Source organism: Embiotoca jacksoni, unplaced genomic scaffold, assembly GCF_022577435.1.
Source record: "Embiotoca jacksoni isolate LCO1_2020_lvr unplaced genomic scaffold, fEmbJac1.0.p SCAF_41, whole genome shotgun sequence".
NCBI classification, from domain to species: Eukaryota; Metazoa; Chordata; class Actinopteri; family Embiotocidae; genus Embiotoca; species Embiotoca jacksoni.
In genome coordinates, this window is record NW_027185394.1 from 338,132 (window position 1) to 354,451 (window position 16,320).

At 47.6% G+C, this 16,320-nt stretch overlaps 1 protein-coding gene across 2 annotated transcripts; it reads left to right on the forward strand.

Annotated features, from left to right (window-relative positions):
- The first annotated feature begins 438 nt into the window (after window positions 1-438).
- Window positions 439-12,613, forward strand: cdc42se1 (CDC42 small effector 1). Of its 2 annotated transcripts, none has more exons than XM_069168870.1 (5): window positions 439-551; window positions 4,733-5,071; window positions 7,753-7,857; window positions 8,984-9,055; window positions 9,162-12,613. In XM_069168870.1, the coding sequence occupies exons 2-4, from the start codon at window positions 4,949-4,951 to the stop codon at window positions 9,050-9,052; spliced, it is 297 nt and encodes a 98-aa protein (XP_069024971.1). In that variant the 5' UTR covers window positions 439-551; window positions 4,733-4,948; the 3' UTR covers window positions 9,053-9,055; window positions 9,162-12,613. The 2 variants fall into 2 exon arrangements, with proteins under 2 accessions (XP_069024971.1, XP_069024972.1); XM_069168871.1 differs by lacking the exon at window positions 439-551 and adding an exon at window positions 635-877.
- Window positions 12,614-16,320: the final 3,707 nt, after the last annotated feature.

Below are 16,320 nucleotides of genomic sequence, written 5' to 3' on the forward strand. Positions count from 1 at the left end.
CACACACCTTGAACTTGAACCTTCTGTGCCGTTTGAGTGAAAATTCCCTGAATGTAATTTTAATCAATAACCCAAATTCTCACTAATAAATAAATAAACAAACGCAGAAATCAATAACGGTGGCAGTAAATGCAGCTGCAGTGTGTGTTTAGAGTCAGGAGGGGGCGCTGTCTGACTGAGCCAAAATCCTGGAGAAGAAGATCATCCCGTAAAAATATCCAAACCCTGACTGGAGTTTGGCGTTGAGACCTGATGAGGTAAAATCAGCTGTTGTCAAACTGGAGTTTGGTTTGGGGCAGTCATGTATTTCAGTCCCCGCTGAATCATGATGGCCCAGCTGCTGGTATGATGTAACGGACGTGTGGAGATGTCTGTGGTGACCTTGTTCAGCCGGCAGGGGACGCTGTTGGACCGGGCAGATACCGGAGGAAGGCGGGAGAAGGACCGGAGGATGGATTTCCTGGTTGGAGCCACACCTCGATCAGAGAGGCTGGCAGAGCTGCAGCTGCTTCAGGACTCACTTCTCTGGTTTTCCGCCGTCGGCCCGTCCGGTGAGTCTCCTGCTTGTTTCTTCTGATAAACTCTAATCCCGGGTCACATCCGGGGTTCATGCCCGGGTCCGCGGACCGGGTTGAAGCCGCCTGAAGCGTTCAGGTGGTGCCGAAGTTCAGGCTCCTGAACAAAGGTCGGATCTGTTAATAATTGACCAGCGGGGTGCCGGAGTGTCCGCAGACATTTCAAATGACTCTGACGTCATTGACGTGAGTGAGGATGAGGAGCAGATGAAGGCTGCGCGGTGTTTTAAACGACTGTGTGTCCACATACTTTTGGTCATCAGCCGCAGTGATTAACAGACATGCAGCTGGAACAGAAAAAGGTGCGTTTAAGGACCTCTTGGTTTGTCTGTGAATATCTGAACTGTTCTGTTTATTTTGAAGTCCGCTCCCTTCAGAATAAGAGCTCAGGGGACCAGATGTGATGAGGGACCAGATGTGATGAGGGACCAGATGTGATGAGGGACCAGATGTGATGAGGGACCAGCGTTACACCGGTTCTTTACTCAGTTTGTTCAAAATGTCGTTAGCATAGCTTAGCATAATGACTGGAAGGAGGTGGGAATTGCTAGCTTCGCTCCGTCGTAACAGGAAAACTCTTAAATCGTCTGCGAAACGAAGGATTCATAAACAAAAAGCGTCAAACGGCCGTTAAAGCTGCAGGTGGCGCTGATGTCACGATGTACGACCGCTAACAATACCGCACGTAAAAAGTGTTCCAGTTTTCTACAAAGACTTTACGTACTGAATATTCTCAATAATTTAGACGAGCGATAACGCAACCAAATATTATATTAAAAAAACATTAAAACGTTACACGTTAATTTGTTGTTCGTCGCTTTAGAAACCAAAGTTTGAGACGATCAGAAGTTTCATGTCAAGACTGGAAGCAGGAGGGAACGGTTAGCCTAGCTTAGCACAAAGACTGGAAGCAGTAGGAAACTGTTAGCCTAGCTTAGCACAAAGACTGGAAGCAGTAGGAAACTGTTAGCCTAGCTTAGCACAAAGACTGGAAGCAGTAGGAAACTGTTAGCCTAGCTTAGCACAAAGACTGGAAGCAGTAGGAAACTGTTAGCCTAGCTTAGCACAAAGACTGGAAGCAGTAGGAAACTGTTAGCCTAGCTTAGCACAAAGACTGGAAGCAGTAGGAAACTGTTAGCTGCTGCTCAAAGCTTTTGAAGTTGTTACATTTTATACTGGGTGCTAACCAGCTGATCTTCGTTGCTAACAAAGTTTACCTGGAGGTGAGTCCAGCAGAGACACCGTTAGCTTAGCATAAAGATGGGTCAGAGGTCACAGGGTTCAGACGAACTCTTTGACCTCTGACTGTTAGACTGAAACAACCCCCCCCCCCCCCACCACCTCCAGGATGAAACACAGCTCTGTTCTCCCTGTTTTAACCATTATGCTGCGTTCAAGTGTCGTCAGGAAAAACTGTTATTCTTGGAAACTCCTGACTTCTTCTGGATCCTCAACACACCGTCCAGTCATTCAGCACGCTGGTCCTGGTCCTGGTTCTGGTCCTGATTCTGGTCCTGGTCCTGATTCTGGTTCCAGTTCTAGTTCTGGTCCTGGTCCTGATTCTGGTTCCAGTTCTAGTTCTGGTCCTGGTCCTGGTTCTGGTTCTGGTCCTGGTCCTGGTCTTGATTCTGGTCCTAGTTCTGGTCCTGGTTCTGGTCCGGCTGCAAGTCTGAGTCATCACTCTGTCGGTCCGTCAGACGGGTTTCTGCTGACTCAGACTTTCCGAGCCTGAACTCAGTCGGTTCTGTTCGGGTCGTTCTGGAGAACGTCATCGGTTTATGAAACCTCCAGTTCAGATTCTGTCCGTCACCGTCTTGCTAGTTTGTTATGATGAAGGTGATGATGAAGATGATGGTGATGATGATGATGATCACAGGTGGTGCGGTCCGATCCCACAAACAGGAAGTGGCGATTGCGCCTCCTTCAGGTGCCCCGTTGGTCGGTGTGTCAGAACCTCAGGCTGAATTCCTGCTCAGAGCAGCAAGAAGCGACATGTTCTTCCTCCACATTCCTCCTCCTCATCATCATCATCATCATCTTCATCATCATCTTCATCATCAGCCGACAGGAGCTGGAGACTCTCCAGAGGAATCCTGTGTGTGTGTGTGTGTGTGTGTGTGTGTGTGTGTGTGTGTGTGTGTGTGTGTGTGTGTGTGTGTCTGTGTGTGTGTGTGTATCTGTGTGTGTGTGTGTGTGTGTGTGTGTGTGTGTGTGTGTGTCTGTGTGTGTGTGTGTATCTGTGTGTGTGTGTATCTGTGTGTGTGTGTGTGTGTCTGTGGGTGTGTGTGTGTCTGTGTGTGTGTGTGTGTGTGTGTGTGTGTGTGTGTGTCTGTGTGTGTGTGTGTGTGTGTGTGTCTGTGTGTGTGTGTGTATCTGTGTGTGTGTGTATCTGTGTGTGTGTGTGTGTGTCTGTGGGTGTGTGTGTGTCTGTGTGTGTGTGTGTGTGTGTCTGTGTGTGTGTGTGTGTGTGTGTATCTGTGTGTGTGTGTGTGTCTGTGGGTGTGTGTGTGTCTGTGTGTGTGTGTGTGTGTGTCTGTGTGTGTGTGTGTGTGTGTATCTGTGTGTGTGTGTCTGTGTGTGTGTGTGTGTATCTGTGTGTGTGTGTGTGTATCTGTGTGTGTGTGTATCTGTGTGTGTGTGTGGGTGTGTGTGTGTGTGTGTGTCTGTGGGTGTGTGTGTCTGTGTGTGTGTGTGTGTGTGTGTGTGTGTGTCTGTGGGTGTGTGTGTGTGTGTGTGTCTGTGTGTGTGTGTGTGTGTATCTGTGTGTGTGTCTGTGGGTGTGTGTGTGTATCTGTGTGTGTGTGTATCTGTGTGTGTGTGTGTGTGTGTGTATCTGTGTGTGTGTGTGGGTGTGTGTGTGTGTGTGTCTGCGGGTGTGTGTGTGTATATCTGTGTGTGTGTGTATCTGTGTGTGTCTGTGTGTGTGTGTGTGTGTGTGTGTGTGTCTGTGGGTGTGTGTGTGTATCTGTGTGTGTGTGTATCTGTGTGTGTGTGTGTGTATCTGTGTGTGTGTGTGTATCTGTGTGTGTGTGTGTGTGTGTGTCTGTGGGTGTGTGTGTGTGTGTGTGTGTGTGTCTGTGGGTGTGTGTGTGTGTATCTGTGTGTGTGTGTGTGTGTGTGTATCTGTGTGTGTGTGTGTGTGTGTGTGTGTCTGTGGGTGTGTGTGTGTATCTGTGTGTGTGTGTGTGTGTGTCTGTGGGTGTGTGTGTGTATCTGTGTGTGTGTGTATCTGTGTGTATCTGTGTGTGTGTGTGTGTGTGTGTGTGTGTGTGTGTGTGTATCTGTGTGTGTGTGTGTGTGTGTGTGTATCTGTGTGTGTATCTGTGTGTGTGTGTGTGTGTGTGTGTGTGTATCTGTGTGTGTATCTGTGTGTGTGTGTGTGTGTGTGTGTGTGTGTGTGTGTATCTGTGTGTGTGTGTGTGTGTGTGTGTGTGTGTGTGTGTATCTGTGTGTGTGTGTGTGTGTGTGTGTGTGTGTGTGTGTGTGTGTCTGTGGGTGTGTGTGTGTATCTGTGTGTGTGTGTATCTGTGTGTGTGTGTGTGTCTGTGGGTGTGTGTGTGTATCTGTGTGTGTGTGTGTGTGTGTGTGTGTGTGTGTGTGTGTGTGTGTGTGTATCTGTGTGTGTGTGTGTGTGTGTGTGTGTGTGTGTGTGTATCTGTGTGTATATCTGTGTGTGTGTGTGTGTGTATCTGTGTGTGTATCTGTGTGTGTGTGTGTGTGTGTATCTGTGTGTGTGTGTGTGTGTGTATCTGTGTGTGTATCTGTGTGTGTGTGTGTGTGTGTGTGTGTGTGTGTGTGTGTGTGTGTGTGTGTACCACTCCCAGTGTTTCATCATACTTCATGTTGACGGTTTGGTTCCCATGGTTCAGTGTCAGAGTGTGTTTCTGATTTACCATCTTTGTGAGGACTGTGATAGTGAAAGTCTGGTTGGGTCTGAAAGACATCATGATATCAGAGTTGGTTTAGAGGCGATGTGGGGACCTTTGTCTGTTGAGAAACAGATGAGCGGATTTTTCAGCCTAATGTCAAAATGATGAAGTTACTCAAGCAGCAGCCGGTTTCTCAAGACGACTGATTTTATTCTCCGTCTGCCTGAATCGGATCTAAAGCCTCCAAACGTTTGACTGTTTGTAATTTGTTCTTTTTGTCTCTCTCAGGTTTGGATCTGAATCTCGGTTCGGATCTAAAACACAGATTCTGGATTTTTCGACATCAGATTTTGAGGATTCAGTAAATTCACTCCTGGATATTTATTTTTACTATTTTCTGCAGTCTGAACCCTCGAGGAGTTCCTCTGTGGGGGGAGGGAGATATTTGGAGATATTTGGGGGTTTTGGTCCTCTGAGCTCTGCGTGGCTGCAGTGTTGGTCTGAATGCCCCAGGACTACCCGCAGGCTGCAGTTCCTACTCCGGCCTGCAGGGCGGCAGCAGAGAGCGTCGGCATGAGTGACTTCTGGCACAAGATGGGTTGCTGCGTTGTGGCCAAACCCCCACCGGTGAGACACACACACACACACAGTAAACAGGTGGCAGAACTTCCTGTTTCGCCTTGACCTCTGACCTCTTCCTGCTGCAGCCTCTCACTTCCTGTTTCTGCACTTCATTACAACATGTTGCTCTGCAGTGAAACACGACACCTTCTGGTTGTTGTTGTGTCTCTTGTTGTTGTTTTGTGTCTTTGTTGTTTTGTGTCTCTGTTGGTGCGGTGACATCATCGCTGCGGTGACATCATCGCTGCGGTGACATCATCGTCAGATGACTCTGGGGTCCATGATCCTGAAAAGTACATCAAACAAATAAAAAGAGACCAGACAGATGAATCCATGTTGTTACGTGGCTCCTGATTGGCTGTCCATCCTCCTGGAGGCGGGGCCATCGTGTGTTTCCCTGATTGGATAAATGATGCGAGTTAAAAACGTTTCTGTAGTTTCAACACTCGTCCTGTGAAATGAGGACAATTCCTCCTGTTTCTTTACTGCTGTTACCGTGACGATAGGGGGAGTGAGAGAGGGGGAGTGGGGGGAGGAGGGGGGTTCCTCCGTCCTCCTCAGCCGATTTCATTCCATTTTCTTTTTCCTCTTTGAAGAACTCCAGGAACTTCTGCTCGTCTTTTTTTTTTAAACTCTGGACTTCCTGTGATCTCAAAGACGTGACCTCTGACCTCTGACCTCTCGCTCCGGTCGTGTTCGGCCCGTCTTTTCAGTTCTGCTGCGTCACATAAAATCTCTGAATAATCCTGATGAGAGGAAATCCTCTTCAATCCAAACTCTGATGAGGTGTTCAGGGGCACCCAGCACGGTGTCCCCGAACCCAGCGCGGTGTCCCCGAACCCAGCGCGGTGTCCCTGAACCCAGCGCGGTGTCCCTGAACCCAGCGCGGTGTCCCTGAAAGCAGCGCGGTGTCCCTGAACCCAGCGCGGTGTCCCTGAACCCAGCGCGGTGTCCCTGAACCCAGCACGGTGTCCCCGAACCCAGCGCGGTGTCCCTGAACCCAGCGCGGTGTCCCTGAAGGCAGCGCGGTGTCCCCGAACCCAGCGCGGTGTCCCTGAAGGCAGCGCGGCGTCCCCGAACCCAGCGTGGTATCCCGAAGGCAGCGCGGTGTCCCCGAACCCAACGTGGTGTCCCCGAAGGCAGCGCGGTGTCCCCGAACCCAACGCGGTGTCCCCGAACCCAGCGTGGTGTCACCGAACCCAGCGTGGTGTCCCTGAATGCAGCGCGGTGTCCCCAAATCCAGCGTGGTGTCCCTGAACCCAGCGCGGTGTCCCTGAACCCAGCGCGGTGTCCCTGTACCCAGCGTGGTGTCCCTGAAGGCAGCGCGGTGTCCCTGAACCCAGCGCGGTGTCCCTGTACCCAGCGTGGTGTCCCTGAAGGCAGCGCGGTGTCCCTGAACCCAGCCCGGTGTCCCTGTACCCAGCGCGGTGTCCCTGTACCCAGCGTGGTGTCCCTGAACCCAGCGTGGTGTCCCTGAAGGCAGCGCGGTGTCCCTGAACCCAGCGCGGTGTCACCGAACCCAGCGCGGTGTCCCCGAACCCAGCGCGGTGTCCCTGAAGGCAGCGTGGTATCCCGAAGGCAGCGCGGTGTCCCCGAACCCAACGTGGTGTCCCCGAAGGCAGCGCGGTGTCCCCGAACCCAACGCGGTGTCCCCGAACCCAGCGTGGTGTCCCTGAATGCAGCGTGGTGTCCCTGTACCCAGCGTGGTGTCCCTGAATGCAGCGTGGTGTCCCTGTACCCAGCGTGGTGTCCCTGAACCCAGCGCGGTGTCCCTGAACCCAGCGTGGTGTCCCTGAAGGCAGCGCGGTGTCCCTGAACCCAGCGCGGTGTCCCTGTACCCAGCGTGGTGTCCCTGAAGGCAGCGCGGTGTCCCTGAACCCAGCGCGGTGTCCCTGTACCCAGCGTGGTGTCCCTGAAGGCAGCGCGGTGTCCCTGAACCCAGCGCGGTGTCCCTGAACCCAGCGCGGTGTCCCTGAACCCAGCGTGGTGTCACCGAACCCAGCGTGGTGTCCCTGAATGCAGCGTGGTGTCCCTGTACCCAGCGTGGTGTCCCTGAATGCAGCGTGGTGTCCCTGTACCCAGCGTGGTGTCCCTGAATGCAGCGTGGTGTCCCTGTACCCAGCGTGGTGTCCCTGAACCCAGCGCGGTGTCCCTGAACCCAGCGTGGTGTCCCTGAAGGCAGCGCGGTGTCCCTGAACCCAGCGCGGTGTCCCTGTACCCAGCGTGGTGTCCCTGAAGGCAGCGCGGTGTCCCTGAACCCAGCGCGGTGTCCCTGTACCCAGCGTGGTGTCCCTGAAGGCAGCGCGGTGTCCCTGAACCCAGCGCGGTGTCCCTGAACCCAGCGCGGTGTCCCTGAACCCAGCGTGGTGTCACCGAACCCAGCGTGGTGTCCCTGAATGCAGCGCGGTGTCCCTGTACCCAGCGTGGTGTCCCCAAATCCAGCGTGGTGTCCCTGAACCCAGCGCGGTGTCCCTGAAGGCAGCGCGGTGTCCCTGAACCCAGCGCGGTGTCCCTGAACCCAGCGCGGTGTCCCTGAATGCAGCGCGGAGAGCTGCTGATGTTAAATTTCACAGTAAAGTCGAACACGTCAAAGACGATGATGTAATGACGACATGTTTGAGAAACACTTTCTAAAACGTGTGTGTGTGTGTGTGTGTGTGTGTGTCTGTGTGTGTGTCTGTGTGCAGAAGAAGAAGAGGAGGAAGATCGATCGCAGTATGATCGGAGAGCCGACAAACTTCATCCACCTCACACACATCGGATCAGGAGAGATGGCAGAAGGCCTGCAGCCGGTCAGACATCATGTTTACCTTTGTTTACCTTTGTTTACCTGTGTTTACCTTTGTTTACCTGTGTTTACCTGTGTTTACCTTTGTTTACCTGTGTTTACCTTTGTTTACCTGTGTTTACCTTTGTTTACCTGTGTTTACCTGTGTTTACATGTGTTTACCTGTGTTTACCTGTGTTTACCTTTGTTTACCTGTGTTTACATGTGTTTACCTGTGTTTACCTGTGTTTACCTGTGTTTACATGTGTTTACCTGTGTTTACCTGTGTTTACATGTGTTTACCTGTGTTTACCTTTGTTTACCTGTGTTTACCTGTGTTTACCTGTGTTTACCTTTGTTTACCTGTGTTTACCTGTGTTTACCTGTGTTTACCTGTGTTTACCTGTTTACCTGTGTTTACCTGTGTTTACCTTTGTTTACCTTTGTTTACCTGTTTACCTGTGTTTACCTGTGTTTACCTTTGTTTACCTTTGTTTACCTGTGTTTACCTTTGTTTACCTGTTTACCTGTGTTTACCTTTGTTTACCTGTGTTTACCTTTGTTTACATGTGTTTACCTGTGTTTACCTGTGTTTACCTGTGTTTACCTTTGTTTACCTGTGTTTACCTGTGTTTACCTTTGTTTACCTGTGTTTACATGTGTTTACCTGTGTTTACATGTGTTTACCTGTGTTTACCTGTGTTTACCTGTGTTTACCTTTGTTTACATGTGTTTACCTGTGTTTACCTGTGTTTACATGTGTTTACATGTGTTTACCTGTGTTTACCTGTGTTTACCTGTGTTTACCTGTGTTTACCTGTGTTACCTTTGTTTACCTGTGTTTACCTGTGTTTACCTGTGTTTACCTTCGTTTACCTGTGTTTACCTTTGTTTACCTGTGTTTACCTGTGTTTACCTTTGTTTACCTGTGTTTACCTGTGTTTACCTGTTTACATGTGTTTACCTGTGTTTACCTGTGTTTACCTGTGTTTACCTTCGTTTACCTGTGTTTACCTGTGTTTACCTTTGTTTACCTGTGTTTACCTGTGTTTACCTGTTTACATGTGTTTACCTGTGTTTACCTGTGTTTACCTTCGTTTACCTGTGTTTACATATTAACCTGTTGTGTCTGAATGAATCTCTATTTCCAGTCGGGGTCGGTTCAGGAACAGATGAGGTCTAAAGGACCGAACATGAACGGCAGGAATAGCCTCTTATAGCTGGTAAACAACAAACAAACAAACGAACAAACACAAAACCAAATGTTGTGCACCGATCTTCTGCCCGTAATACTACGTCTGACGTCTTCCTGTGTCTTTTATTTTGTAGGAGTGTCGGAGAGTGACCCAGACCAGCTGACCTTCCTCTTCTTCCTCCTCCTGCTCCTCCTCCTCCTGCTCCTCCTCCTGAGCCTCCTCCTCATCTTCCTCCTCCTGCTCCTCTTCCTCCTCCTGCTCCTCCTCCTGAGCCTCCTCCTCCTGCTCCTTTTCCTCCTCCTCCTCCTCCTCCTGAGCCTCTTCCTCCTGCTCCTCTTCCTCCTCCTCCTCCTCCTCCTCAGCCTCCTCCTCCTGCTCCTCCTTCTCCTCCTGCTCCTCCTCCTCCTGAGCCTCTCGTCCCGCCTCCTCTCAGCTGAAGTGTCCACCTGCAGCTCTGACCCTGTAACAAAGACAAAGACTACATCTCCCAGCATCGTCTGTCAAAATAACAGATGACATCACCGGACTCCATTTCCCAGAATCCTTTTCCATTCACGATTTCCAACAAATGACAGAATGTCTGTATCAACTCAAATCTGATTAAAAACAAAAGGACTACATTTCCCAGCATTCACGGGGACGTCATCTGGTCTGGGGCGTGTCCTTACTGGACTTCATTTCCCAGGATGCTTCATTCTGCTGAACTCCTAAAGGATGACTACACCTTTGTTTTGTTCTTCTGTTTGTTCAGGGGTCACATGACCACAGTGATGACATCACTGGACTTCATCTCCCATGATGCCTCAGTGTGGCCCCACTGCTGCTGGATGATGACAGAGTCTGTTTTAGGAGATGGGAAAGTCCCATGAAGTCCTGCTACACTGGACCGGAGTGTGTGTGTGTGTGTGTGTGTGTGTGTGTGTGTGTATGTTTGCTTGTCTATCTTTGAGGGGACCGACGTCAGTTTCAGACCTTGTGAGGACGCCTGTGTGGGGTCCTCACATTTGGGGGCGGGGCCTTAGAAGACCTGGGTCCTGGTGAGACGTCATGTCAGTGAGGTTCCCCACAAAGATAGGAGTACAAACACGTGTGTGTGTGATGTCATATGTTCATAATGTTCCCAGTTTAAAAATAAACTGCGTTGCTGTGACGACGGACACACAGTTCAAAACCTCCATTAGAAAACAGCCCGTTTTTACACGTCCTGTATTTCTACAGATTTGTTCCTCCCGTCACCCGACCATTCAAACTGCGGTTCGGGGACCTTCAGTCAGCCTCCAGCCAGAACATTTTGGGTCGTGTTGAGATATTTTTCGTGCTTTTGTTGGAAACATTTCATGCTGCATGTGGTGGGAAATCATGTATTGAAGTGTTTTACATTGTGAGTGTTTTTAAGCAGATGTTTAACGTCCAGCTGTTTGAGTGATCGAACATCAGCTGGTCGTCAACCTGATTTTCAACCTTCGGGATGTTTGAGTTGAGTTATTGGACTCAGATTAAATGTGTTTAATATATTCATATGAAAATCAGTGAATTCTGCAGCAACAAAAGTTTTGTAAAAAAAAACAACTAACAAACAAAAAAAATATATCTTATGAAAAAGAAAATTCGTAGAAACTTTTACTAAATGTTTGACCAAAAAGTTGAATTCCAGCATTTTTTTAACAAACAAACGAAGATGTAACGTCAATAACACTCGAGCCTTCAACCAAACTCTGTTCAATTTCATAAGTATTTTCAAACACGTCACAAAATTTCATTTTATTTATTTCTGAATTTTTTTTGGGGGGGTATTTTCCAAAGGTTTGACCTCCTGCACGGTGGTCCAAATGTGCCAAAGGCTTCTACACTAACTAACTAACTAACCAACTAACTAACTAACATGCAGCCAAAAAAGAAAATGTGTAATCGTTGAATGTAAATTAAGTTTTAATGTCATTAAATTTCCTGTTTTAAGAGGACGTGACGTTAGCTGGAGCTGCAGCCCCATTCCAGACTCCATTGACAAAACGTCACATTTTATTCAGATGCGACTGCCAACATTTGTTTCAGGTCATTTTAATATTTAAAGCCGAGACCGAGAAGATAAAACCATTTGGTTTTTTTGTCATTTCAAAAAAATCACGTACAGACTGAACGCTCCCACCGAACCGTGTCACCGCAGCAGAGTGAGAAGTCCATCTGAATGATGAATGGTTGCCGTGGAAACCGCTGAGTCACCACAGCCACTTCCTCCCTGCGGCAGAAGATTTTTCTGTTGAAGGAAAATCTGAGCTGCTGCCGCCGGTTGCGGTGCGTTCACTGGGCTCCACAGAGTGTGGGAGCTTTGACACTCAGGACTTTTATTTTGAAGCCTCCTGATGTGGTTTTGAAGCCGGAGGTGGAGACGTGTTTTAACCTCTCGGTTAATTCCTTTTGTTCGTCTCTTCCTCTTCCTGTTCGGTTCTTGAACACTAGAGATCAACTCGCTTCACACGTCAACCACGTTTTCTTCTGCTCAATTCAAACTTTCTTCTTTTCATCAAATTATTTTAATGTTTTTTGTTGTTGTTTATCAAAGATGTTGATGGTGTCGAGCTGTATTTGTATTATGTTGCATATTGACATTGTGTGAATGCATCTATTGAGAGTATTGATCATGAAGCTCTTCTGGCACGTCTGCAGGAGTTCAGGAATAAAAACGCTCACAAACTTCCTGTCGTAACGTTTGAACCAATTAGCTGACGCTCGCCGAGCTGCAGTTCCTCTGACGTCCACCAGATGTCCTCCAGCTGTTAGCGTGTTGAAGTTAAAGAGAAAAATGCTTTTGTTTTTTTTAGTTTCATTGAGCAGCTGTTTGATTGACAGGTGTCTCAGCCAATCAGCTGTGAGGGTTCTTGGCTACAGAAAACTGAGCACGAAAAGTAATACAAATTGAATCCAGAAAGTTCCTATTGTTTCCATGACGACCGGCCGACCTGGTCGATCTGAGAAACGTGGAGACGATCGTGACTTTGCAGATGATTAAAGTGTTCGAACATCGAAGGTCCCGCAGAAGTTTCAACAGGAACTAATGTCGCGTGTGCAGAGCAGGAAATGAAACGAAATATGAGAGATTCTGTGTCTTATTTCAAAGTAACAACGAACTCGATCAATTCTGCACGTTTAATAACAAACACGAAGCAGGAAAATCTCTGAAACTGAATCCTGTTTTCTGGAAACAAAGTCAATATTTAAGATCTCGCATGACGAGATAGAAACTTAAAGAGATAATAAAACAGGAGATGAAAACATCTCTCAGGACTTCGGCTGCTGAATCTCGACATTAAAGATAAACTACGTGATTTTCTGTCAGCGTCTCTGAACCTGTAAAACTTCCCGTCGACATCGTGACACTAAAAATAGGAAATGTTTCTTTGAGGTGAATTTTAAAGTGTTTTTTGAGATATATTTTGTGTTAAAGTGACATGAACGTGTGATTTGTGTGCGGCTGGTTGTATTTGCTGTTTAGTTGTGTAACCGCCTCCTCTGCACACACAGATGCAGCTTGACTTGTTATGTAACGTGTCTCATGACAACTGAATAAATCTGCTGTTTTCTCTCCAAGTGAGTCTTCACGGACGGTTTACTTTAAAACGAGTTTTTTCAGGAGAGTTAACGTCAAAAGAAACACAGAAAACAGAACAAACATCAAGAGTAAAGGCAGAATAAAATCACAATGTTTTAAGAATAAAATATTTATATTTTGAGAATAAAATAATGTTTTTAAAATTAAGTTTTGTGAATAATAACGTAGATTTGAATACAGTTGTTTTCTCCCTCCACTTGTGTTTTCTTGAAAGTTGTTCATCTTTTGTAATGTTTTTTGGGATCAGGACCAATTAAAAGTTAAATAAAAGATTTTCATGAATAAGCTCATAAAATAAAACGACTAACGAAGGCGCTCTGAGAACAATGTTAAACACCAGCAGAAAGTTTGAAAAGTTTTTTACTGTCATTGTTTATTCAAACAGTTTACAATGAAAGCTTTGAGTACACTTCCTGTTGTGTGTGTGTGTGTGTGGATGTAGGTGTGTGTGTGTGTGTGTGTGTGTGTGTGTGTGTGTGTGTGTGTGTGGATGTGTGTGTGTGTGTGTGGATGTGTGTGTGTGTGTGTGTGTGTGTGTGTGTGGATGTAGGTGTGTGTGTGTGTGTGTGTGTGTGTGTGTGTGTGTGTGTGTGTGTGTGTGTGTGTGTGTGTGTGTGTGTGGATGTGTGTGTGTGTGTCTCTGCATGTATGACCCTGTTCACAGACTGAGCTACACTTTACCATAACGTTTTATCACAAGCAGCTGTGCGGAGACCACAGAGCCGTAATAATGAGGGTTAAACTGTGCGTTGCCGTGGAAACGCGAGACCAGCACCGAGGAGGAGGAAACAGCATGAGTGGAAAAATTAAAGAGGTCGCGGTCACTAGTGGCTCGTTACGAACCGATTGTGTGTCAAACACACTCACACACAGGGTGAACATGCGCATGTGTGTGACGTCATATGTTCTTAATGTTCCACCAGGACGCACAGTTCAAAACCTCCAAGAGAAAATTCAACACAGTGAACCACCAGATCCTTCTTTCCTCCTTCAGGACCTCGGTGTCTCTCTGCTCTCTCCCTGTTCTCATCCTACCTCAACGACCTCACCTACCGGGTAACTTGGAGAGGATCTGTGTCTGAACCTTGTCCTCTCACTACTGGTGTCCCTCAAGGCTCCGTCCCGGGTCCCCTCCTCTTCTCTCTGTACACCGACTCTCTCGGCTCTGTCCTTCACTCGCATGTCTTTTCCTACCACAGCTATGCTGATGACACCCAACTGATCCTCTCTTTTCCAGATCTGAAACACAGGTAGCAGCATGAATCTCTGCCTGTCTGACTGACATCTCTCAGTGGATGTCCTCACACCACCTGGAAATCAACCTCCACAAGACCGACCTGCTCTTCCTTCCAGGGAAAGACTCTCCCACCCTCGACCTGACTACTACCTTCAACAACTCTGTTATCCCGACCCTGACTGATAAGAACCTCGGAGACACTCCACAGTCAACTCTCTCTTACTGCCAACATCACTGCAACAACACGTTCCTGTAGATACATGCTGCACAACATCAGGAGAATACGTCCTCTTCTCACTCAGAAGGAGGTGCAGGTTCTGGTCCAGGCTCTGGTCCAGGTTCTGGTCCAGGACATGGTCCAGGCTCTGGTCCAGGCTCTGGTCATCTCACATCTAGACTACTGTAACTCCCTCCTGGCAGGTCTACTTGTTAGTACCATCTGACCTCTGCAGCTCATCCAGAATGCAGCTGCTCGACTTTAACCTCCTAGATTCACTCACACTACTCCGCTCCTCCTCCTCCTCCTTCTCCTCCTCCTCCTCCTCCTCCTCCTTGAACAGTCGAACTTTAGTATCTTAAAATAGAACTTACTGATAGAACTTTGTAGTTTGGCTTTCTGGAAGATAATTGTATTTTCTTGATTCTTGTTGTTCTGGTTTTGAACCCTCATGGTTGAAATTAACTTATTGTAAGTCTTTGGATAAAATAGTCAGATAAATGTAATGTAATGTAAAAAATGATCCATTTTTGGGTTCCCTCAGTGTTCCCAGTACTCCCAGTGTTCCCAGTACTCCCAGTGTTCCCAGTGTTCCCTCAGTGTCCCCAGTGTTCCCTCAGTGTTCCCAGTGTTCCCTCAGTGTTCCCAGTGTTCCTTCAGTGTTCCCTCAATGTTCCCTTAGTGTTCCCTCAGTGTTCCCAGTACTCCCAGTGTTCCCAGTGTTCCCTCAGTGTTCCCTCAGTGTTCCCAGTGTTCCCTCAGTGTTCCCTCAGTGTTCCCAGTACTCCCAGTGTTCCCAGTACTCCCAGTGTTCCCAGTGTTCCCTCAGTGGTCCCTCAATGTTCCCTTAGTGTTCCCTCAGTGTTCTCAGTACTCCCAGTGTTCCCTCAGTGTTCCCTCAGTGTTCCCAGTACTCCCAGTGTTCCCAGTGTTCCCTCAGTGTTCCCTCAGTGTTCCCAGTACTCCCAGTGTTCCCAGTGTTCCCTCAGTGTTCCCTCAGTGTTCCCAGTACTCCCAGTGTTCCCAGTGTTCCCTCAGTGTTCCCGTGAGTTTTCTCCTCTGTATTTTTCAGCTGTGATTCTTTTTGCCCATTTTGGTGCTTCACCCTGACGTACCCCCAAACGTTTAGCGTAGCTTAGCACAAACAGTAGACAGCTCCACCAAAGCGAAAGAATGTGTTACAACCCGGTTCGTAAAACAGAGATGTACGACGTAAAACAAGAATAAAGAATATTACAACAACAGGGTTCAGTAAGTTAAGGGTCAAGTATATTTTGGTTCCTGTCCGGCAACGGCTGAAAACAAGAGCAGAAAAACAAGTGAAGTCGGACTGAGACTGAAACACAGTCGGCTCTGTGTTCCTGTTTATGGAGTTTCCTCTGCAGCTACCTCACTTCCTTCCTGTCAGCCTCCACTTCCTGTCCAGTGTGTATGGGTTTCATACACACCAGCCAGAGACACACACACACACACACACACACACACACAAACAAACACACAGTCGTGTTTCCGTCTCTTCACATGACACCGACAACCTGAAATTAAACTCAACCTTCATCTTTAACCTTCACAGTAAAATGTGACAATTTATTTTACAGGGACTCTAAAACGGAGGCGAGTCCCCACAACGTCAGTAATACAGGTGCACACACACACACACACACGTTTTCCTGTTCTCTGTAAATGACCACAGTGTTCCTTCTCCTGCACAAACCTTCAATGTTTGTCTCAGTGATCCGAACTGAAGGAGGACCGCGTTCAGGGCCGGACCGTCCTGCTCGGAGGACCGGGGGCCGAAACGATTAATCGGATGAGATCCAAACGAAATTCATCCCGATAAATCAAAACAGATTATAAAAACAAATCCACTCAGGGACGAGTTCAGAAGCTGCCTGAGAAACCTTCGATTGAAAAATGTGCGACATCGTTGAAAAAAATCCTCCGACTTTTATTCAACTTAATTAAAATGAAAAACAAAAACATTTAAAGCAGCAAGTCACTTTTTAAACAAATATGTTGACGTACGAGATGAAAACTGTTGTGCAGCAAAAAACCAAAGCCGACTAACTTTTATGTTTCTTAAGATTTGTTTTGAGATTTGTTCATATTTAAGACACATTTTTTATAATTTGATCTTGTTTATTTTATTAAGGTGATACATTTCACATTATAACGACAACAAGATTTTAACTTGCGTTAACAAGATTATAATTTCCGTTGACAATTTGTGA

Excerpts from the sequence above, each read along its gene's own strand:
- cdc42se1 (XM_069168870.1), top strand. The coding sequence starts at position 4,949 with ATGCCCCAGGACTACCCGCAGGCTGCAGTTCCTACTCCGGCCTGCAGG. Across the intron at positions 5,072-7,752 it reads TTGTGGCCAAACCCCCACCG|AAGAAGAAGAGGAGGAAGAT; the intron begins GTGAGACACACA and ends GTCTGTGTGCAG. Across the intron at positions 7,858-8,983 it reads TGGCAGAAGGCCTGCAGCCG|TCGGGGTCGGTTCAGGAACA; the intron begins GTCAGACATCAT and ends CTCTATTTCCAG.